Source organism: Labeo rohita, chromosome 19 (genome assembly GCF_022985175.1).
Source record: "Labeo rohita strain BAU-BD-2019 chromosome 19, IGBB_LRoh.1.0, whole genome shotgun sequence".
NCBI classification, from domain to species: domain Eukaryota; kingdom Metazoa; phylum Chordata; class Actinopteri; order Cypriniformes; family Cyprinidae; genus Labeo; species Labeo rohita.
In genome coordinates this window covers 22,253,413-22,278,469 of record NC_066887.1, presented here as the reverse complement: position 1 = coordinate 22,278,469, position 25,057 = coordinate 22,253,413, and the positions used below count along the sequence as shown (strand labels likewise).

The following is a 25,057-nucleotide window of genomic DNA, read 5'->3' as shown; positions in this document are numbered from 1 at the left end:
AAAGGACCAAGGGGAAAGAGACTATGAGAAGAAAGAGACAGATGGAGAATAAAAAAGACAGGATGTGTAACAGAGTGCTTGTTGCCAGAGATGCACATGGTTTTCAAGTCTCTAATCAGAGTGTTTTAGCATCACTATGCCGACTGTAAAATAATCATATCACATGCATATACACTTGTACAAAAAAACAGAGTGTTCCCCAAATGTTAGCACATGGTTCAATCTTTTGGAAACAAATTCTGAGTGTTCTAGGAAAGTTCTTTTCAGGTTGCTGCAACCATCTTCTAACATTCTCAAAATGTTACAGGGTGCTATTGTGTGACAACCTAATAAGAACCTCCAAAAATGTTCTTTAAAGGACTTTAAAGGATTTTTTCCAGAACAAAAAATTACAGATAATTTACTCACCCCCTTGTCATTCAAGATGTTCAGGTCTTTCTTTCTTCAGTCGTTAAGAAATTATCTTTCTTAAGGAAAACATTTCAGGAATGTTCTCCATATAGTGGATTACAATGGTGCCCCCAAGTTTGAACTTTTGAACAGTTTAAATGCAGCTTCAAATGGCTTTAAATGAGCTGAGGAAAAAGGGTCTTATCTAGAAAAACAATTGGTTATTTTCGAAACATATTGACAATTTGTATACTTGTTTAACCTCAAACGCTCGTCTTGACTACGTCTGCGTGAACTCAGTTAATACAGTTAGGGTATGTCAAAAAACTTGTTTTCTTCCCCATCTCGTTTTCTTCCCTAACTTCAAAATCGTCCTACATCGCTGCAGAAGTAATGAACCAGTGTTTATAACATGAACATGCAAAGAAGATCAAACGCCTTTTTTCGAGTTTTTCAACATACCCTGACTGTATTGACCTGGATTACACAGAGTTCACATGCGTATCCCAGAGACGAGACAAGATGAGCATTTGAGGTTAAAAATTATATAAACTGTAAATTTGTTCTGAAAATGACAGATCGTTTCGCAAGATAAGACCCTTCTTCCTTGCCTAGGATTGTTTAGAGTCATTTGAAGCTGCATTTAAAATGTATTTTGGAAGTTCAAACTTGGGGGCACCATTGAGGTCCACTATATGGAGATAACTCCTGAAATGTTTTCCCCAAGAGACATAATTTCTTATCGACTGACGAAACAAAGACATGAACATCTTGGATGACAAGGGGGTGAGTAAATTATCTGTACAGTTTTGTTTTGGAATTAATTTTCATAGTGTTGCTACAACTCACAGCACAAACATATATGCGTACACACACTTAAACACATCTCATTTTTAGTCTCTCTCTCTCATGGGGGTGCAGGTCTCTTAGTAACGTTCACCCTCTCTGAGAAAGCAGGGAGGTTGCCTATTGGAAACACATGCTGCCTTATTGATGAACAACAGCTTTCCATGAAAACACATCGCTTATTTAACGTCACTCATTCACCCTAAAAACCAAATGCAAGATGATAATATCCCAAGCCTCTTCTAACAGTACAATAAGCCATTCATATGCACATGGGCATTTGTTGTACTCCTTTGTGACAAATGAAAGTAATGATAAATTAACTATTTTATATTCTTGTCTGTCTTCAAGATTTTGCAGCTCTTGCAACTATGTATATCTCTGTATCGGTATTCGTGAGAACAAGAGAAAAGGGGGGAGAAAAGGAAAAGAGAGATTTGAGGGGTTGACATGAGCAGCAGCTGGTTGGGTCATTAAGTTCTTTAACCTAGATCTGCTGCACAGACTTTAACTCTCTACTGCCCTTTACACAGTATGAGCCTGTGTACATTTGTGGAGTCAATGCACAAATCTTATTAGTTCTGACAACCTGCTGAGAAAGTAAAACAGGCAAAAATTAACTTACGTCACTATTATGCTTACAGTGAGTGTGTATGTGTGTCCTTGGGTATCTTTTAACATCATGGCCATTGATAGTTCACTCAAAAATCTAAATTTATGCCATAACTGACCCCTACGTTACTGTAGCTATGTCCATCAAGCCATAGCGTGTTCATGCCACACATTATGTAAAAAACTGACAAAGCACCAACAGACAAGACAGAGCAGGTTACATTTGGTATAAAAAGTCGCAGTTTTCTAATTTTGTAATTTTTTAAGAAATTCAAACAATAAATACCGTTTTGTGGCTCTTTAATGTCTTGTGATAGATCACTGTAGCACCTCAGTTCGAGCGGCACGTAGTCAAAATAAACATGAATGAATATCAGAAGGTATCTTGATTCAACATCGGAAAGACGTCAGACATGGATTGCACAGTCAATGTACTACTGAATACGTTGTTCTGCTAATTTATGCTGTCTAAACCACTGAACAAATGTGTGGAAGCTGCTAAATTATATAGAGAATGGCCTTGTAAGCAGGAAAGGGTGCAATATTTTGACACTAGTCAAGTTAATAGGTGGTAAAGATATGTACAAGCAGTATTAATTAAGATATTAACCTAACAGTTTTTTGCACTCTACTCCTTGATTTGTTATAACTTTGTGCAGTCTCCCTCTTGAAGCCGACGCGGAAGTGACTAAAACTGCAATCCATCGACTGGTCAATCCCATAGACTCCCCATGTTAAAATGCCCAACTTTACAGCAGAAAAAAATATGTTTACAGCCTGGTACAAAAAGTGGTTTTGGTCTATATAGCTAATTTTACCCTTCATGACAACTGTAAGGGGGGGTGAATTTTTTTATAACACATCCATTTAAATTATATTAAGCCTTAAAGTTCTGCATAATTTAGGGCGTGGCCACTTGAGTAACAGGTGGATTGCCACTGCTGTCACCACCGTTGCTCTATGTGGGCGTGGTTTCAGCAACCAGCTCCACCCACGTCCCGCCTCTTTGCCCATTTTCGATCATCCGGGAGTGACGTGCAGTGACGCGATTCCAAGATGGCGACCGCAGACTCCTGCCCACTAAGAGCTTCAAAAATGCTCTTCAGAAACCTACGGGTGAAGTCACGGACACTACGTCCATATTTTTTACAGTCTATGCCCATAACATGACAATAATTGACTATTTTCAGCAGCAATAATCAGCAAAATATGCTAGTTTCGTTCAGTTCAGTGGCATTGTTTACGTTCAGTGTCCAGCCAATATGGCGACCAATGACACGTCGTGAAAACACTCTAGGGAAATAACGAAAAGAATAAATGCTTAGTAAATGATAAAACTGTTTGCACTACAAACCAGTGTGTTCATAATTAAGATAAAACATTAAGATAGTAGTTTTGTACAGCTAAAAATAGCTGGAAGCAGATGAGATGGAAACCAGACCCATACAATTTACAAAGGCCGCGGTCGTTCTTACGGAGGAAAAAGTGGGTCCTAAAAAAAAGGTCCTAAAAGTGTAATTTTTGCAATTCACTTTTTTCAAAACTGTTTTATCTTTTTTTATATATATATAAAATATGTTTTGTAGAGCTAAACAATCGCACATTACAATCCACTGAACGCGCTGTGGGCTACTTTCCCTGACAGCCTCCTTTTCTTTCTGTCAACAATTAAACATGGCGCTAATCTAACGTCTATTTACCTAACACTGAAACTACACAAAATTTTCCCAGAGTTTTGCCCCAATTTTCAAAGGTCTCAGTGGCTGTGAACTGTGGCTGATAAAACACACTTCTGTCTCTCATGTCACAGTGGTCGGTAAACAGTGAAACAACAGTAGTCTAACCATAACAGCACCTACTGGTCACAGTGATTTAATGTTACGTTTCATGACGGTATTAAACTCTTTACCGCTGTTTTTGTTTTACGCAAATACTGTACCGTTTGTAAGGCGTGGAAGAAACAAACCATCAACCTTGTAATGGTCAGCCACAGATGGTTTAGAGAGAAGTATCCGTTGTTCTCCTGAGTGTTGCCAGTGTAAAGGGTTACATCTGGAAAAAATTAAAACCTTTACACCAAGAGAGATGCAGGGGGGGGGAGAAAGAAACCGAGTGTGTGTGAGACAGAGGAATGTAAGCAGCTCTTGTGAGTTTGATGTTCCCCATCATTACGCTGATGTGATTCCTTTAATCTCTACTCTTTCTAGATAACACACACACGCACGCAAGAATAGCTAAAACAAATGTGAGGGTTTAATAATGCTGATAAGAATCAAAAAGAACACAAGCTTCAAGATGTTATTGTTCCTTCTGCCAGTGCATGAGTAAATGCGCGCAGCGCCATCTGCTGGTTGTTTTGTAGTATTGTGTACATTTAACGTGGTTGAGCCTGACAAAACATTAGGCTATAATCATCTTTAAGGTTTTGTAAGAAAAAAACAGCTGCCGATGATGTTTTTGCTTTATGTGGTGCTTCCAAACTCAACTGCTATTCATGTGAACAAGAACTGTTGTGTTTTTGTTGTGAAAACAGCTATTTAAACGACAATGGTCTTAACATAGAAATGACAGGACAATGTAAAAAATATGCACGGAAGGGTAAAACGCTCTTTTTTCGTTACATTGTGACCTTATTTCGTTACATTGTGACATTAAGTGACATTATCAACATTTAAATTTGTTTAAGTAAAAATGATTAATTTCAGAATGCATTTGCTTTAATAACAACAGCACTCAAGCTGCATTAACACAAATTTGTTCAAAACCCAAATTTACTATTATCCAAAGAGCTTCTTGTGCTTCATTGGGTGCATCTGGTTGTCTGCACAAAGAGTTCACATGATGAGTTTAACAAATTTGCTTATTTGATTTATGACATATTCGTAAATATTTCATGTACATTTTATGCTCTTTTTTCCATTAAAAATTGCCCAGCTCTCATTCATTTTTAGACACAAGGTGAAACAACTATACACTAGCGGGTGAGCATGCAAAAATACAGATGACTCACGCACACGTATGCACACACACATTCACAGAGTAAGCACATTGTACAGTGAGATAAATTGGTGTTTCTGAATGAGGAGACCCACTCTACCAGTTCAACAGGCTGTTTTTCTCTGTCCTCTCTTACTCTCTCAAGCTCAAAGAGAAAGAGAGAGAAAAGGCAGAGAGAGGGAGTGGTCACACAGAAAGAGAGAGAGATGACATATTAACCATATTTCAGCCAAGGCCTTTTTGTTTTGATAGTCCATTTGAAATAAAACACCTCGAAGCAAACACTAAATGATGCACCTGTTACTACTTCAGCAATGCATTGTGCAGGCCAGTGCTGAATGGAGCATGTTTGAAAAGTATACACTGAGAAACACACACACACACACACATGTTGTGTTTCCATGTTTTATGGGGACATTTCATAGGCGTAATGGTTTTTATACTGTACAAACCTTAATTTCTATCGCACTACAGCTACCTTATACCTAAACCTAGCACTCACAGGAGACTGTGCACACATTTACTTTCTCAAAAAAACTCATTCTGCATGATTTTTAAAGCCTGTTTGGTCCCTCATAACGTGATAAATACCAGGTACACACATACATGCACACACACACACACTTTTTATGCATTTTATTGCATTTTATACAAAATATTAAAGCAGCAGCTGCAAACAAACACATTAACTTCATCTTTCTGAGCAAGTTTTTCCTTTAGTTTTAACTGACTGGTCTTGAGGTATTTTTTTGTGGATGTATTATGTCACTTCCTCTTAAATATAATATATTAACAATAAACATGTTCCACAAAATTTGACAACCAGAAAGTGCCCAACACTACTTGAAAATGAAACCAATATAGTTAGACAGAAAGAAAGAAAGAAAGAAAAAACAGACACATAGATAGATAGATAGATAGATAGATAGATACATAGATAGATACATAGATACATAGATCTAAAGGTTTTAGACTGATCGATCAAGCGATAGATGGATGCAGAAGTGAAGTGATTTAGTGAAATCATTCAGTGGGTTTGTTTGTATTTCAGTATTGAGTTTCCTCAATACTGAAAGACTGGTATGTCGCTCTCGTTCTCATGTGAATGTTTTACCTCTAATCAAATATCAATGTGTGCACATTTTATGTGTGTGTTCGTACATAGATATCTCTTAAAATGTATGTATGTATATAATTTAGCAATATTTGGCAATACAAAACACTCACTCTGTATGAATATACAGTTTTGCTAGAAACGTGTAGTTTTTCTAAACATGTATGTTGCACAACTCTTTATTTACCTTATGTGCAGTGCATATCAATTGCATGTAATGTGGCTAGCATGTGCAGTGTGTGTGGTTTCGATCCCTGTGGAAGAGAGGGAGTCCCCCAAGTATGCGACAGGGCTGGTGACACAGATATTTTGCAAACTCTTCCTGTACAGCCTCTCTCTTTATCTTAGTGTTGACTGATACTGTGGAAACCACATTCCTGGATATTTCCTTTTTTCTTCTTCTCACTCTCATTCTTTCTCTTCGTTTCACATATGCACTCAAAAACTGAGAAACTGTTATGGGTGACATTCCTCACTGTACCCGGTACCACCTCACAGGGAGCAGAGACTATTTCAGATGGCATTCCTTGGCTTAACTTCCCGTGTCGTTTGCTGGTGCATAGAAACTATAACTGGAGTTGCATTCCTGAACATTCCCCTTCTGACCCATCCAGTCATCTTCTGAAACCTGGAGATTTCCATCTGTCTTTCAGATGACCCCAGGTTGACCCTGCAGGCCACCCAGCAAAGAGCCTCTGCTCAGTCTTTACAAACACAATATATAAGCAAATCAGCATTCTTAGAGACATTCAGAATAATGAAATTAAAAGACATAAACAAAACATAATTATTACAAAATATAATCTAGATCTATCCATCTAAATCTATACACAACTATCTATCTATAGATTTGCAACTAAAAATCTGCATCTATCTATCTATCTATCTATCTATCTATCTATCTATCTATCTATCTATCTATCTATCTATCTGTCTATCTATCTGTCTATGTACCTATACACATCTATCTATCTATGTACCTATACACAACTATCTATCTATCTATCTATCTATCTATCTATCTATCTATCTATCTATACACAACTATCTATCTATCTATAGATTTGCAACTAAAAATCTGCATCTATCTATCTATCTATCTATCTATCTATCTATCTATCTATCTATCTATCTATCTATGTACCTATACACAACTATCTATCTATCTATCTATCTATCTATCTATCTATCTATCTATCTATCTATCTATCTGTGTACCTATACACAACTGTCTATCTATGTACCTATACACATCTATCTATCTATCTATCTATCTATCTATCTATCTATCTATCTGTCTATCTGTCTATCTATGTACCTATACACAACTATCTATCTATCTATCTATCTATGTACCTATACACAACTATCTATCTGTCTATCTATCTATCTATCTATCTATCTATACACAACTATCTATCTATAAAATTATAGATTTGAAACTAAAAATCTGCATCATCTATCTATCTATGTACCTATACACAACTATCTATCTATCTATCTATACACAACTATCTATCTATCTATCTATCTATAAAATTATAGATTTGAAACTAAAAATCTGCATCTATCTATCTATCTATCATCTATCTATATAACTATCTATCTATACACAACTATCTATCTATCTATATAACTATCTATCTATCTATTCATACACAACTATCTATCTATCTATAAACCTATAGATTTACAACTACAAATATATGCAAGCAAGCAGATTTTCAGTTTGCAATCTATCATTTCAGCAATATTATTGCAATTGATATTAAATTTTATGCTATCTGAAAGCCTCTATTTTAATCTATATAAATTAAAGCTGCATTACTGTAAACTATATTAAACATCACTGTGGAAATGTATGTTATGTACTAATGTACACTGTGAAAAAGTGTATGCTTAAACATAAGTTTATCTTTCAGAATTTAATGTGATGAATATATAATGTATATCTGTGATTCTCTTTGTGAACGTGAGAAAGACCGAAACAGAGACTGAACGAGATACTTCAAACAAATAAAATATGTGTGGAAATCTTGATGGCTCACTGTATACCAGCATGTGTGTGGTGAAAGCACTGAAACATTGTTGGCCAATAGTACTGTAGAAACTGGCGTCAGTCCACACTTCCGTTTATCACTAAACTCTTACTTCAGGACAAACTGGGAGTGACAAAATGTTCCAAGACCTCAAGGGATTCCCTCCAACAATGCCAGTACCCTGAGACTACGTACAAATGTAATCTACACTGATCAATGTGACATAAGCAACACTGAGGCCTTGGATTGTTCAGCTCTTTGTCTAAATATCCTTTCTAATGCAGTCAACCAGCGTGAACTTCACACTGCATTTGTCAAACCATTACTTGTCCATTCGCTGTAAAGTGCAGTAAAACATAACACAAGTCACTGTTCTGGTCATAGCCTACACACTGCATTCTATATTCATAAGAATGACAGCCTAGAATAATGTTTCCATTGTAACTTCTGCAACATTTAAGACCGGCATGCGGCATCACTCCACTGTTTGGTGAAGTGGGAACACTACTCTTCTGTGTGAAGCTGACTTTGCCCGATATGAAATTGTTTTAGCTACAGCCTCGATTAAATTCGACATTCAGATTATCAATAGACATTGACATAGTAGTGGAGGGTTGGGCTCGTTTGTTCAGATCACACAAGAATGCTCTCCACCTTGAAAAAAAAAAGAAAAAAGTTCCAGTGAAGAAAAAGCGACTCGATGTTGGTTCCCAGGGCAACCGCAAGCCCAACCTACCGCCATAGTAGAATTACCTGAATTCTTCTCACGTGACCGATCCCCAGGCCTTTCGACCAATCAGAAGACAGGACAGGTGCACTCATGGTAGTTTCGGAGGTGGAATCTCAGGTACTCTTGTAAACTGCGACGGCACTATAAAGTCTTTCACGTAAGTTCAAATTTTGCGTGGCATATTCAGAACCTCCTCCAGGTGATGTTGGGGCAAAGGATGATGTTACGTTTTCTCACAGACTAAGATATCTATTCAGTCGAGTTATGCGCAGAACTGCGTCTCAGTGATCGAACTCTTCGGATTCGTTGGAGTGAAAGATGATTTTCACGCGCCGTGATTTCTTCTGAGGATTCAGCGTCTCTGTTGTCTCAACACACCTTTCTTTCATTTAGAGGAACCTCGGGCTGCGTTTATCTTGTTCTCAACATTTTTGAGCAGGTGAGTGGCTCAGGCTGATGATCAGGTTCGTTGTTGTGGCATGAATCACCTGTTAAAGACTCTCTTTAGCTTATGGCGCTGTAAACCTGTTCTGCATCACAGGACAATATCCTAGGTTGTTTGTCTTGTATGACGTGAAGCTCATTTGTTTTGCACGAATGAAGTTATTCAGAAATAGGTTTAAAATGCCATTCATAAAGAATATGACGAAAATACACAAGATATGATAAATACAGTTTCTTAATTAAAAGTTATTCTGTATGACAGTAGAAAAATGTCAGAGGTAGTGAAACTGAGATTTAAAAACAACAACAACAACAACAACAAAAATGATAAAACAGCTTGGATAATATTTTATTATGATCTATTATTTAAATCTGTAAATCAGTTTTAATCAATCAATGGTGTAATCAACATGCAAGAAGCCATTTTGTTGTCATGTGACAAAAACATAAAACAAGGAGGACTCTTTTAGACCACTATATGGTAAAATATTATATAAGAAAGAATGTTTTTCTTTCTTTCTTTTAGAAATGTAAAATATAGGCCTAAATGTAACTCTCATGGCGCACATCTCATCAAACCTGTTGGAAGAAAATGGTACACTTTCATAATGAATGAAAGCAATTTGAATACAAAGTTAACATTTCTCTCCACCTTGGGTATTACTTGTGATTGATCCCTAAGCAATATCCATGTTATAACATTAATGTATCCAGTGAAGGGTGGAGATATAGGCCTAGCCTATTTCAATAAAGCATATTAAACCTAATCTATTACACATCAATCTCAGATTACACTGTGTTGTTGTTATTCTTGAATAGACGTGTTGTGTCTATTGTTGTTCTTACGTCATAGTGTCATAAGCGTGGGTTTATATATTACAATTAAATGGTAGGTACACCTAAAAATAGCTATACATAGTTCGTCCAGTTTTAAGGTTAAAGGAGTAACTTGATCATATCTGTTTATTTACTGTCTGTTTAGTTTTAACAATGACTGAGAAAACAGCTCCCTGGTGGAGGTCTTTCGTGGGCAAGAGGAGAAAGGCAGCCAGAGAATCGGCGGCGAAGCTGGAACAGGACCTTCGCAGTCAGACTTCAGCAGAGTTCACACAGCATCCCTCCGCTGACCCGGACCAGCGGCTCACTTCGCCGACACGTCCAGCGAAAGAAGCGGACAACTGCTTACCGAGCGACGAAACATATGACGACTCCGCTGTTCAGCCTACTTTCAACGAGAGCTCCAATCGCCGTAATCTCACCGTGTCCCGCTCCGGACGCTTCAAGGAGAAACGGAAGACGCGAGCGAGTCTTCCGCAGAACCACGGAGACGATGATAAACCCGCTGCAGCCAGATCAACCGAAGTCCAGTCAACGCGCTGATTGCAACCCGGTGGTAGAGCACTAAATACGGCACTACCTCCTGACACTATTGAACTCAATTTGACACATGAATGCACTTACATGAAGTTATGGAGTAAGTTAATCATATCACAGAAGCTTTATTTTCCAAATGCTGGAAATAATGACATTTCCCTGCTGAAAGAAACGGCGTAACTTGTGTCTTAGCCTAGTCAGGCTAGTCTTTTAAAGGTTTTAAAAAGGTTTTGGCCACTTTACAACTAGCTGGGAGACCAGGAAGACTAGCTAGACCAGCCTTAACCAGCAAAGACCTGCAAACCACAAGATGTCTTTTTTTTCCCCGGTAGGGTTATTGGACATTCAGCAGAATCATTTTTGTGAAGGATACAACAAATGTTTTAGAGCTTTGTCATACATAATTTGCACTGTTTTGTGGTGTTACTGCAATATTTTATGAAGGATTGTACATTAGAAAGTTTTAGCAGCGGTTATTTTTAATGGTAATCATTGTGCTGTAAGCACAGCCTTATCATGACTCGTTTTTAATGCTTGTGCGTGCATGCCACAGATTGTTTAAGGGGGTTAGGGTGGTGGTCCTCTCCGTCCAGAATCAGATTATTACTGTATATGCCATGATAGTCATACGTCCGACATAAGAAATCAAAGCCATGTGTTTTTTGTCTAGTTTGTTTTATTGAATCCACGACACCTTCTCCCATTGCAAAAACAGTAGTGCTACTTTTTCATTTTTCATTAGACAGACCAAAGATTCTATTCTGTAAATGTTTAGATAATAATCTAAAAGTAAAGATAGTTATTTTAGTTTAGCAAACAGTGTTTACAGCAGTTTATATGAGTGTATTATTGAAGACACAAATTGAATTTGGTTTAAGCACTATTCAGCCATGCTAAATTAGAACTGAATTTGATAATTGGGTTACAGAACTGTGATCAAACTATGAGATGTAATAATTTCATCTGTTATTGTGAATGAAGCTGGTTGTAAGAGAAATGGCCTCTGTAGCAGATGCCCAGATCCTCTGAGTACGCAAGTGATGCACAGATTTGAGGAAAAATTCAGAGTATACTGTAGTCTCATGCATTAGTTTGCTAAATTTAGCTTTGGGAAGGAAGTGTTACTACATCAGATTTTTAATAAACAGATGATTTAGCATCTAAAGCATTCATTTGTCTGAGTTGTTTGTTGCCCCTGAATGTGCTTACGTGTATGTGAGTGTTTGTTATGGGTGGGGTAAACAGACGCAATATGTCATTATTAGAGTTACAGTATTTAGAACTCCATCAGTGTGTGCTAATGCTCGTCACATCGCCTGAGGCTGTCATCTTTAACCTCATCAACCCTGTGTCACAACATTCCTCACTCTTAAAAGACAAGTTTCTCAGAGAGAGCCAGAATGACTACACTGTCTTTCCTTTGATAGGGTGGAAAATGTGACCCTGGTCTTAAGTTGCATGGATATGTTTATAGCAATAGGCAAAAATACATTGTATGGGTCAAAATGATCAAGTTTTCTTTTATGCCAAAAATCATTAGGACATTAAGTAAAGATCATGTTCCATGAAGATATTTTGTAAATTTTCTACCGTAAATATATCATAACGTAATATGCATTGCTAAGAAGTTCATTTAGACAACTTTAAATGCGATTTTCTCAGTATTTTCATTTTTTTTAAACAGAAAGCTTATGTATTCAGCTTTCAGATGATGTATTAATCTCAATTTAAAAAAAACCCTGACCTTTATGACTGGTTTGTGGTCCAGGGTCACAAATATTAGATAATTTGCATGGATTTACAAATGCTTTTATTACTAGAGATTATATAATCAAGGCTTGTTGTGTCATGTCTGCACTGTTGAATTGAATCAGATGCATTTTAGCATTGTTGTTTGACATACTTTGACACGCTGATTTTTTTTTTCACTCATGAAATATTCAAATACTCTCTTGGCCCCATTTCTGATTAGCCTAAATTTGGTTTGAAGGTCTTCTTTAATTAGCAATGCCTCTTTACACTGCACACACAAACGAAGCATCGTCAAAAACTACCACTAGAGAGCGTTCTGGTCGCACGCAGCATAGAGTACAGTCACCTGAAGCACAAAAAACTAGATATGATGTTTAATGTTTTTTAAAAGCCATAGCTTTTATTTATTTTTATTTTATTTTCATTATAGAAATTTGACACATTTTGTCTACATACATTTAAAAAAAATTAACACTGTAAATAATACAAAATAAGAAACAGCCAGGCTCATGCGCGCCGCCTGCTGTATTGTCGTTTGTGCGCGCTCCCGTTGCGCGTGCACCCTAGACGCAACAGGCGGACTACATGGTGCGCGTACTCTAGTCTGGTTGAGTTCACACATACACAGTTCATACTTAACTGAGAAAAGGAGCACAGCATTTGTGTGTCACGAAGTGTTACAAATTAAACATTTCTTACGGATATTGTTTTACCAAGTGGAGATTTTATTTTTTATTCTTTTCTTCAAGTGTTTTAGTTTGAACAGCGAATTATACTTTTATGTTGTACGTACTTAACGGAGAATTAGACGCAAATAGTTGTCGTGAAACCCTACGTCATCGGCGTCTTCCTAATTATAACACTAGCCCGCACTCAGTAACTGTATCTCGTGGGTCAGAGACGCGCGCTATGCGGACACAGCGTCGCGCCCGGACTGGCCTCTGACAACTTCCCTGCGTCCACCGAAGAAACAGAAAAACGCACGAAAGTTCGGCTTTATAGCCCGCTAAGGTAAAGTAGCCTTTGAAAATTACATTTGAGTAAACCAGGTTTTGCATAATACCATTACCACTACCGTTATGTTTAGCATATGACTTTGGTTTGCTTTCTCAGCTGTCTTTGACACACAACACTGACAGTAACCAGCATTAAATGTGAACAGTCTGGTCATATTTCACAACTTTTCGAATGACAATTTTATTATGGTTAAAATGTCTAACGGCGACCCTTAAAGTGACAGTTCACTTAATAATGACAATTCTGTCATCGTTTACTCACCCTCGTATCGATCCAAACATGTTGGCTATGACTTTCTTTCTTGCGTGGAAGAGAAAATAAGATATTCTGAAGAATGTTGGTAACGGTTTTGTTAACCATTGATGACAGAAAATCATTTCTTAAAATATCTTCTTTTATGGTCCACAGAAGAAAAAAATTCATACAGGTTTGTAAAGAAATGAAAGCGAATGATGACAGAATTTACATTTTTAGGTCAGCTATGCCTTTAAGTAAACAAACCTATTTATTTTCTCATGAATTATTCATTTAAATAATTATTTGATCATTTTAGCTCTCTTACTCTTTACTTAACATTGCAGGCTATTTACTCTAATATTATATAAAACATGTGAAATGAGTGAAAAAAGATATGTGACCCTGGACCACAAAACCAGTCATAAGGGTCTTTTTTTAAATTGAGATTTATACATCAGACATCTGAAAGCTGAATAAATAAGCTTTCCATTGATGTATGGTTTTAAAGTTGTCCCAGTGAAGTTCTTACCGATGCATATTACTAATCAAAAATTACGTTTTGATATATTTACGAAGAAATGTACAGAAGTGTCTTAATGGAATATGATCTTTACTTAATATCCTAATGACTTTTGGCATAAAAGAAAAATCTATAATTTTGACCCATACTGTTGGGTATTGCTACAAATATACCCGTGCTACTTATGACTGGATTTGTGGTTCGGGGTCGCATATATACTTAAAACAGTTTACAAATCATTCATACGTGTTATGATTAGCCTCGGTTGGATATTATACAGCATGTCTCTACAGGTGGATAAAAATGTTTCCACATGGGTGGACCAGCACAACCTTGAGTGTCAACATCTCCATGGGAAAGCTGTTAATGGGACTCTAGGGAAGGACAGAGAGTTGTTAAGAGCTATTCTGCTGGATGAAATATAACCCACAAGATCTTGGACAGTCATATCATGAAAGAGGCCAAAAGATGAATAGCTGAATTCTTCATGTGACTCTGAAACAATGTTGGGATTTTATCCATTTAATGATCCACAAACATGAAATTAATTTCACGTTAGAATTTCCTAATGCTTACACTTGTCCATTTGTCCTTTCTCCCATAGAGCAATACCACAGTAACACAATGTTTCTTTATTTTGGCAAGAAGAAACATTCCTAAAAATTAACATATTAACTAAATTCCTTCTACATTTCTCAGCTGTATTTAGCGGGTTTCTCTTCCTCACATAATAGCTCTGATTGGCTGCTGGGCTTGCCAGAAGTCAGGCAGCTCTACTTCTCAAACAACAGACTCCATTGTTATCTCCGGAGCCCTCTGGCTCTTGATAAGGTTGCCACTTTATTCTGATCTGAGGCCATTTGTATGCATGTTCCTTTTAAAAGTTGAGTTCAGGGTTTTATGTGTTAGAGATGGCCCTAGTTCAGGGTTAAATCCAGTTTCTTTAAAAGATGATCTTTGGAAACTCTCACTGGCCATTGTGGAATCAGGAGATCGGGTTTTCCTAAAAGAGAAGGGAGGGTTCCTGTTGGGTGCATCTTGTGATGGACAAGCTTCCTGCCAAGGGGAACATGTACTGTAATTGTGGAGAGAGAGGAGTGTGTGGGGGGATCGCTTTGTCATGTTGAAACCACAGTGAAGTGCTAAAAAACTGGTGTTCTTTAACACTGTGTTTAGCTGGAGCTCCAAATGTAAGTCAGCATTTACAAAATACATTTACATTTAAAATAAAATCTGAGTGTAGGAATGTGAATTAAGTCCATCTAAACATTGTGTGTAGGCTTATTAATTTAATTTAATATTCATATATATACAATTGAAGTCAAGTTGAAGTTTACATATACCTTGCAGAATTTGCAAAATGTTAATTATTTTACCAAAATAAGGGGGATCATACAAAATACATGTTTTTTTTTTTTTTTTGGACTGACCTGAATAAGATATTTCACATAAAAGGCATTTACATATAGTTCACAAGAGAAAATAATAGCTGAATGTATTAAAATGACCCTGTTCAAAAGTTTACATACACTTGATCCTTAATACTGTGTTGTTACCTGATTGTTTCAGGTAACAACACTGTTTTTTATTTTTATTTTTTTAGTGATAGTTGTTCATGAGTCCCTTGTTTGTCCTGAACAGTTAAACTGCCGTCTGTTCTTTAAAAAATCCTTCAAGTCCCACAATTTTGGGGTTTGGTTTTTCAGCATTTTTGTGTATTTGAACCCTTTCCAACAAAGACTGTATGATTTTGAGATTCATCTTTTTACACTGAGGACAACTGAAATAGTGTAATCAAGGTCATTTAGAGAGGGCAAATGATGCCATCCAGAGGGCAAGGGTCACAGCTCGCTGTCTGTGTTTTAATATATGACCTTTTTCAGGTTCCTGAGCGATGCCTGTCCCTCCTCCTCCACCTCCCCCAGCTCCACCACCCCCACCGCCACCTCCTGCAGCTCCTGCACCTCCTGCACAAGTGAGATCCATGCACACACACATTCACAGACAGCTATTATTGTAATATAGTTCAGCAGAACGTGTGTGTAATGGCTCTTTCTTTTTTCCATCTGTCTGTTGCTTTCTCTCTCCGTCTGTCTTTCTCTTTGTTTCCGTCACACAGTTCCTCCTGGCAACCACCTGGCTAGATTTGCATTATTAATTAGAGATAAAATTACACTCAGAGGCATATACAGCACAGGTGTCACATGTTCAGATTTGGCTTTCTGTTTGAATGCATGTGCACATGAATGACAGCTTTGAACAAGTTAAAATGTACATTTGAAGCCAACATTCACTCTGTAATGAAAATTATGAATCATTTACTCACCCTCATGCCGGTTCAAACCTGTATGACTGTTTTTTTGCTTCTGTGAAACACGAAGGAAGGTGATGGACACATTATGCCATTTTAGACTTAATTAATATACTTAAAGGAATAGTTCACCCAAAAATGAAAAATTCTGTCATTACTCACTCTCATGTCGTTCCAAACCCTTAAGACCTTTTATCTTTGTAACACAAATTAAGATATTTTAGATGAAATCTAAGAACTTTCTGACCCTCCATAGACAGCTATCACTTTCATTTGTCTATCACAGCGATAATAATCACACCAGATAAAACTGAAGGCACAGTGAAACTCATTAGAATTGCATAACATTAAAGAAGTTGCACTTTGTCACTCTTTCTTTTACAGTCACGGACAGACCCTCCTAAAATCCAGCGTTCTGAGGGTGGAGGTCGCAGTGCACTCCTGTCTGACATTCAGAAAGGGACGAGGCTAAAAAAGGTCTCACAGGTCAATGACCGAAGTGCACCAATCCTTGACAGTGAGTCAAAATTTAAATTATTCACTTAAGCTCAATTCTTTAACACCTGATCAGGTGAAATGAGTCACTTGGCAACACTTCATGTTTGGAAGTATGGGAAATATGAATACTAAATTGATACTATTTCAGGTTCGTTTCCTGATAATCTGATTTAGCAGTCCAAAATTCATATCTGCTGGATGATGGCAATACTGGAATGTTGTTTATTAATGTAACCATAGCTACCAGGACTGCCTTTTCAACTATTGTTTATTGGGTTGGTAGTGTTGTGTCAGCATGAGGACTTGTATTAAATTATTCTCTCGTGAAAATGAAACTAAAGGGAAACAGTACAAAAGAATAAGTATGAGGAGAAAACCAGGCGTCAGAGAAAGTTTTATCAAAGGACTTATCAGTGGCAGAGCTATATTTAAACTCAAGTTCTATAGCCATTGGGTTCTCACACTTCAAAGCACTCACGTACACACAAAGACACATGGCTTTCTATCTGTATATGGAAATGCACAGCGGCAGATAAAGGGCCAAGACCTCAGGAAGTGCTGGAGTGTGGATTAAACAGAAAGTGGGGGGTTACAATGCTCATCATCTTCCTCTTTATTACAAAGCACAGCAGTATTCTCTGTGTTCAGGACATGCCATGCTCATTAAAAAGTCATTGGCTCACTTCAGCTTACAGTTCCTGTTTATGCATCACTGTTTCTCTTGATGACTGGTAACATTGTGTGATTGAAAGTAGGATGTTCTTGGGCAATATCTTTTGTTGTTCCTGGAAACGGTTATTATAACAGGAGCTATTAAGATGTCAAAAACTAGATATTGAAAACATATGCATGTATGTACATGCAAACTAAATATTTGAATAGATATTTTGAAAAATTACATTTTTCCCTGACACTTTATGAATCTTGTAGTCATGCTGTGCCATGTTAGAGATTAGTTTATTAAAAGCTAAAATTCAGTGCCTGATTAGATTAGACCATTTGTTGGACCACAGCTGAGTTATATTAACTGCTCTATGACGGCAGTGAATAGGGTTTATGATTTTGAAGTCCAGTAAAGTGTATCCCTCGATCAGAAAAAGTGCTCAACTTGGCTCCAGAGGGTTAATAAAGGTTTTCTGAAGTAAATCGATCCATTTTTGTAGAAAAAAATCCATATTTAAAACTTTATAAACTGTATTCTTCTGCTAACTGTCATATGCATGTTCACGAGAGAGTGGCATTCCAGCAGATAATGTAGGAAGTAGGCAAACGCAGTGATAAACGTGGAAGCACAGAGGAGTTTTGAGAGGATAAAACACCGGTCATGAATTAGAACTAAAAAAATGAGGATTTGTAACTAAAAATGTCAGAGGATTTCAATATTAGCCAAGAGGAGACTGGTTTTCCTTTGAGGTAAACAAAACTTGGTTCTCATGACGAGACTAGCATTCTCATGTGAGCTTATGCTTCACCTGCGTCATCTGCTGGAACGCCACTCTCGTGAATGCGTACATGGCAGTTAGCAAAAGCCAGAGATTTATAAAAGTTTATAAAGTTGTAAATACAGATGTTTTTCTTACAAAAACACATCGATTTGCTTGAGAAGGCTTTCATTAATCCAATGGAGCCATGTGGAGCACTTTTTATGATGAATGGATGCACTTTAAAATCTCAACAGCCATTCACTGCCATTATAAAGCTTGGAAGAGCCAGGGTATTTTTTAATATAACTCAAATTGTATTTGTCTCAAAGAAGATAGTCATATACACCTAGGTTGGCTCATTTTTGGGTGAACTGTCCCTTTAAGACTACATCTAACTCTAAAATCTGAGAAACATGTTCTACTTGGTGAAACCACAGTATGTGGTAATGCTGATGTATGTATTTTTGCAGAACCTAAAGTGAATAGTGTGGATGACAGTGGAAGAAATGCGACTGCTGGAAACAATACAAACACAGCAGGATCTGCTCCATCTGCAGTGGGTCCGAGTCTGGGTGGACTTTTTTCTGGGGGATTTCCTGTACTGAAACCAGTCGGACAAAGAGACAAACAGCCACATCACAACCCGGGTATTGAAGTCAGATCTATTGATTCTTATGCTATTTTTTAGTGCTGGACAACTTTTTGATAAGGCTTATTTGTATTTCAGTGTCTCGTTCCGGCTCTACCGCCAGCCTGAAGCAGCCTCTCTGGAACCCTCCATCACAGGGAGATGGGTTTAGAGGCAGCGCCCCTGATCTTTCCCCCTCCCACAGACCTTTGGAAAGAGCCTCCTCACTGTCTAAAACTCGGCCTATTTCCTCGTACACAGCCCCGCCCTCTCCAAGCCAAACTACACATCCTTCTTTCAAACTGTACTCTACTCCTCCTTCATCTGCACCTCCACCTCCTCCTCCTCCTCCTCAGGAGCGGCCCAGTAATAGACCACCTCCTCTCCCCACCAGCCCGCCCCCACCCCCTCCTCCTCAATCAGCCAAACCCACTTGGCTACCCGTCCAGTCATACTCTATTCCAATGCCTACGACTCCGCCTCCTCCACTGCCACCCTCGGTTCCGCCATCCTTGCTTCCTGACAGGTCATCTGGAGTTTTCTACCCTCCACCTCCTCCACCGCCTCCATCAGTCCCTCCATCCTCGCTCCCTGACAGGTCATCTGGAGTCTTCTACCCTCCACCTCCTCCACCACCACCTTCGTCCTCGGTCTCTAACAGGTCATCCGGAGTTTTCTTCCCTCCGTCGCCTTCTCTGGGGCCGTTAGAATTGAAGGACAGTCCTTTAGGGCCTCCTCCACCACCTCCTCCTCCTCTTCCTGCTTCGTTTGCATGCAGTCACCCCACCTCAGCACCTCCTCCGCTACCTCAGAAAGTGCCTCCAGTGCCTTCACCCACATACAGGCCCAGTGTACCACCTTTGCCACCGTCTTATCCTTGTACCGCCCCCAGTAGGAGACCCCCTGCAGTGCCACGTTTTGCAGGTAGATTCCTAATGACCTTTGTTGTATATATATACAAATGAACAGAAAGTTTAAAAGAACAGCATCTATTTAAATATACATTTTTGTAACATTATAAATGTCTCTACTGGCACTTCTGATCAATTTAATGCATCCTTGCTGAATAACATTTTATTTTAAAAAAAAGTATAGTTACTGTACAACAAGATTCCATCTGTTAACATGAGTTGACTACAATAGTTAAAACTAGATGAGTAAAGTTTGAAGACAAACTTAGAAGTTGGCTTGAAAAAGCCAAGCCAGAAAGTTAAAATTGTAAAAGCTTGACGTTTGAAGATTTTCAGTTTAAAGAAGTTTGAAGTCTTCAAATTTAAAGTTTGAATGTTTTGGAGACAATAAAGTCAGCAAAACAGATTGAACATGTTGTTAGCATGATTTAACATTGCTAGCACATCACTAGCACAATTAGAATGGCTCTAGCTTTATTTAACACATTGTTAGCATGATTACCATGTTACTAGCTGTTTTTTAACATGATTAGCATGTTGTTAGAATATTGCTAATCCAAGTTCTGGCTTGATTAGCATGCTTTATCATATTTTTAGCATGATTAACATGTTAACATGTTTTAAACACAACTAACATGTTGCTAACATGTTGTTAACATGATTAACATGTTGTTAGCATGTTTTTAGCATGATTAGCATGTCGTTAGAATGATTGCTTGTGTTTAGCAGCTAGCATGTCACTAGCACAACATTATTTAACACATTGTTAGCATGATTAGTACATTACTCACTTGTTTTTAACATGATTAGCATGTTGTTAGCATGTTGCGAATCCTATTCTAGCTTGATTAGCACGTTTTATCATATTTTTAGCATGTTAAACATTTCAACATGTTTTTAACACAATTAACATGTTACTAAAATGTTTCTAACATGAATAACATGTTGTTAGCATGTTTTTAGCATGATTAGCATTTTATTAGCATGTTTCTACCATGATTAGTATTTTATTAACATTTCCAGTATGTTTCTAGCATGATTAGCAAGTTTCTAACATGTTTTAGCATAATTAGTATGTTACCATGTTGCTACCATGTTTTTTAACATGATTAACATGTTCATAGCATGTTGCTACCATGTTTAAATATAATTAGCATGTTATTGCTAGCATGTTTTTAGCATTATTAGCATGTTGTTAGTATGATTGCTTGTGTTTAACAGCTAGCATGTCACTAGGACAATTAGAACAATGTTAGCATTATTTATCACATTGTTAGCATGTTGCTAACATGATTTAACATGTACTAACATGTTTCCAACATGTTTCTAACATGTTTTTAACATGTTTTAGCATGCTTATTGAGTGTTAACGTGTTGGTAGTGTGTTTTTAATGTGATTAGCATGTTGTTAGTATGTTGCTAGCATGTTTCTAGCATGATTACCATGTTGCTAGCATGATTCTAACCTGTTTTTGGCATAATTAGCATGTTGCTAGCATGTTTTTAATATGATTAGCAAGTTGTTAGTATGTTGCTAGCCAGTTTTACCATGATTAGCATGTTGCTATCAGGTTTCTTGAATGTTTCTAGCATGATTAGCATGTTGTTAGCGTATTGCTATCGTAAATGAAAAAATCCAGCTGTAAACCTGTTTAATAAAAAAACAATGTAGTAAAACCCAGTCAAAACTACTTGATTCATCTTTTTTAAAGCTAAAAACTAGCTAAAACCACCCTAGGCTGGTTGTCTAGTCTTAGCTGGTTTAAGCTGAAAATAGCTGGTTTAAGCTAGGTTTAGATTTTTTAGCAGGTCTCCCAGCTTGACCAGCTAAGACCAGCTTGACCAGCTAAAAAGTGACCAAAACCACTTTAAAACCAGCCTGGGAGACAGTCAAAGCGGCCAACCAGCTTAGGCTGGTTTCAGCTGTTTTTTTGAGCAGGGAGTTGTTAACTTAATGAACTAACTCTGAAAAATACTTCTAAAGCATAGATTAATCTTAGTTAACATTAACTAATAGTACTTTATAAGTGTTGTAATAAACTTTTGAATGGTAGTATGTTTTTAAATAGTATGTGTATATATTATTATAAAATGAAAACATAACTGAGATCAATTACAGTCTGTCATTATTAAGATTTTTGCATTGACAGGTGCTCCACGGATGGCTCCACCCCCTGCTCCCCCTGCTCGATCTCCGAACACTGAACTCTCCAGTAGGATCCCACCACCTCCTCCTCTCCCACTGTCAGCTCCACCCAGCTCAGTACGCAACGGACACCTGCACAGCTTAGGTGAGACTCCATGTTGTCATTAATGATAAAGCTAAAGGTCTAAATGGGCTATTAGTACAATCTGAAGAACAGCAACACGCAGTTACACTGGAAATGAACTACAGTGACAATATGATTTGCTAATTGTGTAATTGTATGCTTGTGATCGTGCATATGCAAAGCACTTTCATTTAACATCGCATTCCTTTTTTTTTGTCTGCTTTTCAGATGACTTTGAATCGAAGTTTCACTTTCATCCTATTGAGGACTTCCCTCCTCCTGAAGAGTTCAGGCCCTTCCCACGTACCTACCCTAGCAAGGAGAACAGAGGTACAAGAGCCTCTTTGTGTGTGAGAGTGTATGTGAGGAAAGGTGAAGTTTCTGTTCAATCACAATGATGCCTCTGTTCATTTAGACAGACTTCAGGCAGATTATCTTTTTTTTAATATTTATTTACTGTTTTTCTATTTAGACTTATATGGCTTAATATAATGTAAATTATGTCTCTTACTAAAATATGTAGTAGAAAACCCATGAAAGACTTGTGTTATTTAAAAAATCCACATCATTTTATACAGATTTTGGACTATGGGGACGGCATTATTTCGATGACATAAAATGGTTGCACTCGGTGAGCTACTGCTGCTACCTGTTGCTATTTTAACTGTAACACAACTCGGAAAATAAAATACTGATATGATGACCACAGCTACTGAAAGAGCTTACAGGTGGCGATGGATATAAGCGTAGACTTGAACCAAATGCCGTACTATCTATTTTCCCCACAAGGAGCCTAAACGCCCCTGGATATCAAGTGAAATCCACGCTAAGAAATTCCTTTGGCATGCTTACATTGTGCCAGGATGGCATCTAGCGTTTCTTGTCTCTGCCGCTTGTAGTAGCTGTGGTCTACTAAAACCCTCAAAGACATCAGGGCTAAAGTGAAGAGAACAAAGACGCAAGCCTTTAGGAAGTTTTATTCTTCCACAGGCATCTTTCCATTCTTTTCTCCTCATCTTATCGCTAGGAAAAGCAGTGAAGACTTACATCGCTTCTCTTGTTGCCCTTCGACTGAAAATTACAACCAAATGCCGCACAATTTGGCATCGTAGCAGTATTTTATTTTCCAAGTTATTCAGAGTTTTGTGGTAAAAATAGCAACAGGTAGCACCAGTCACTCACAAAGTGCAACCATTTCACTCGAAGTAATGGCGCCCCCCATAGTTCAAAATATGTATAAAACCATGTGGATTTTTAAATAACATTTAATGATATTTAATGTTTCATGGGTTTTCCACTACATATTTCAGTATGAGACATCATATACATTATATTAAGCCATACAAGTCTTAATACCCGGGGTTCCCTTTAAATATTTGTACAAATAAAAATCACTGTATTAAAATTGACACTAAAGATTTGTTACAGAATATTACTTTTCCTTTCCTATTTAACGAAGAAATATCAAAAAATATGTATCACAGGTTCCATAAAAATATTAAGCAGTACAAGTGTGTTCAACAATGATAATAATAAAAAAATGTTTCTTGAGCAGCAAACATTACATTTTAAAATATAATAAAATAGAAAACAGTTATATATAATATATATTATATAATATATATTATTTATATTATATAATATAAACACTTATAGATGTATCATAGTGATTCAGGATAAGATAATTGTAATAAAACTTCACCTTATTTCTGTTTTTACTGTATTTTTGATCAAATAAACGCAGCCTTGGTGAGCATTAGAAACTTCAAACCTCAAACTTTTGAATGGAGTGTATATTGTACACAAGTCTCTGTTTCAATGTAAACAGTTTGTTTCAGAAACCATTTATCAGATTCAAGATGAAACAACTGTGTATACAAAACTAAAATTATTAGTTATATTATCGGTTCCTCAGTTGACTGGTTTCATTTAGAAACAAGGAAACACTGAAACTAAATCTGGAATTACCTGCCTCATTGAAAATGAACTCTTCCTGTTGTGTTTTCACAGTCAACCCACAGCCTCCTGCCATGAGGACTCATGTAAGATAAAATGGGACAATATGAAGTTTGGTGCTAACGTTTTGCAGGACTGATTTTAAGCATCATCCTCATCATCAGTGAAGAGCAGCAGCCAAATCTGTAGGTCAAATCAACTCACTCAAGCACCACTTTAGCAATCTCAACTGCATTATCTGTGAAAACATTCTAGTTTGATGTAAAACTACTATGAAGGGTTTTTTTGCCAGACACATTTCAAGAATGAGTTTCCCCATTACAGCTGCAGCCATGTTAAAACCCCTAATTCTTATTGAAAAAAGTGTTTACTTATCTAATTCATTTTCTCAAGCGTTTTAACATTTAATATGTTTCTGGAACAAATATATTATGCCTAATAATTTTGCTTGTCATACCTGACAAGGTTTTATTGATTATCCTATCAGCTTTCAACATACCCTGAATAGACTAAAAGGGCAAATTATTGCTACTAACAAAATAAAAATGAGAAAAAATGGATTAACAAAATAAGGAAACAGTGTTAAATCTGTGCATATAGATTAGAGAAGTCTTGCTGACATTAATTTCAAATAAAGAGCATCAGGTTTTGTAAAAGGGAAGAAAGTTAACCACTAAGAGTGAAACCGTGTGTCAGACTTAAGGTGAACAGACCAAATGGTTGAAATGGATGAAGCTATAGATGGAAAATTAAATGAATTACGTTTCTAAAACTAACACAAGTCAGTTTATTAGACAATATCATCCTGTTTTTGCTTCTTGTGGCTGCTGGGGTCCTGTGTTACTAACTCTAACTTATCAAATCAAGACTTTCTAACACACCAAGGAAAAATACTCTTTGTTTTCCCTCATTCTATGTTTTTCATTTTTACATCTATCTGTATTTAAAATCTGTGCCAGTATGAAATGCTGTATTAAAGCTCTGATT

At 37.1% G+C, this 25,057-nt stretch overlaps 2 protein-coding genes across 2 annotated transcripts; both read left to right on the top strand.

The window, feature by feature from the left end:
• Positions 1–8,775: 8,775 nt before the first annotated feature.
• On the top strand, positions 8,776–11,857 carry LOC127181417 (proline-rich protein 15). The gene is made up of 2 exons (XM_051136159.1): positions 8,776–9,167; positions 10,155–11,857. The coding sequence occupies exon 2, from the start codon at positions 10,163–10,165 to the stop codon at positions 10,550–10,552; it is 390 nt and encodes a 129-aa protein (XP_050992116.1). The 5' UTR covers positions 8,776–9,167; positions 10,155–10,162; the 3' UTR covers positions 10,553–11,857.
• Positions 11,858–12,872: 1,015 nt separating this feature from the next.
• On the top strand, positions 12,873–24,592 carry wipf3 (WAS/WASL interacting protein family member 3). The gene is made up of 8 exons (XM_051137311.1): positions 12,873–13,309; positions 15,956–16,047; positions 16,768–16,900; positions 18,776–18,952; positions 19,033–19,857; positions 21,995–22,135; positions 22,343–22,444; positions 24,125–24,592. The coding sequence occupies exons 2-8, from the start codon at positions 15,967–15,969 to the stop codon at positions 24,163–24,165; spliced, it is 1,500 nt and encodes a 499-aa protein (XP_050993268.1). The 5' UTR covers positions 12,873–13,309; positions 15,956–15,966; the 3' UTR covers positions 24,166–24,592.
• Positions 24,593–25,057: the final 465 nt, after the last annotated feature.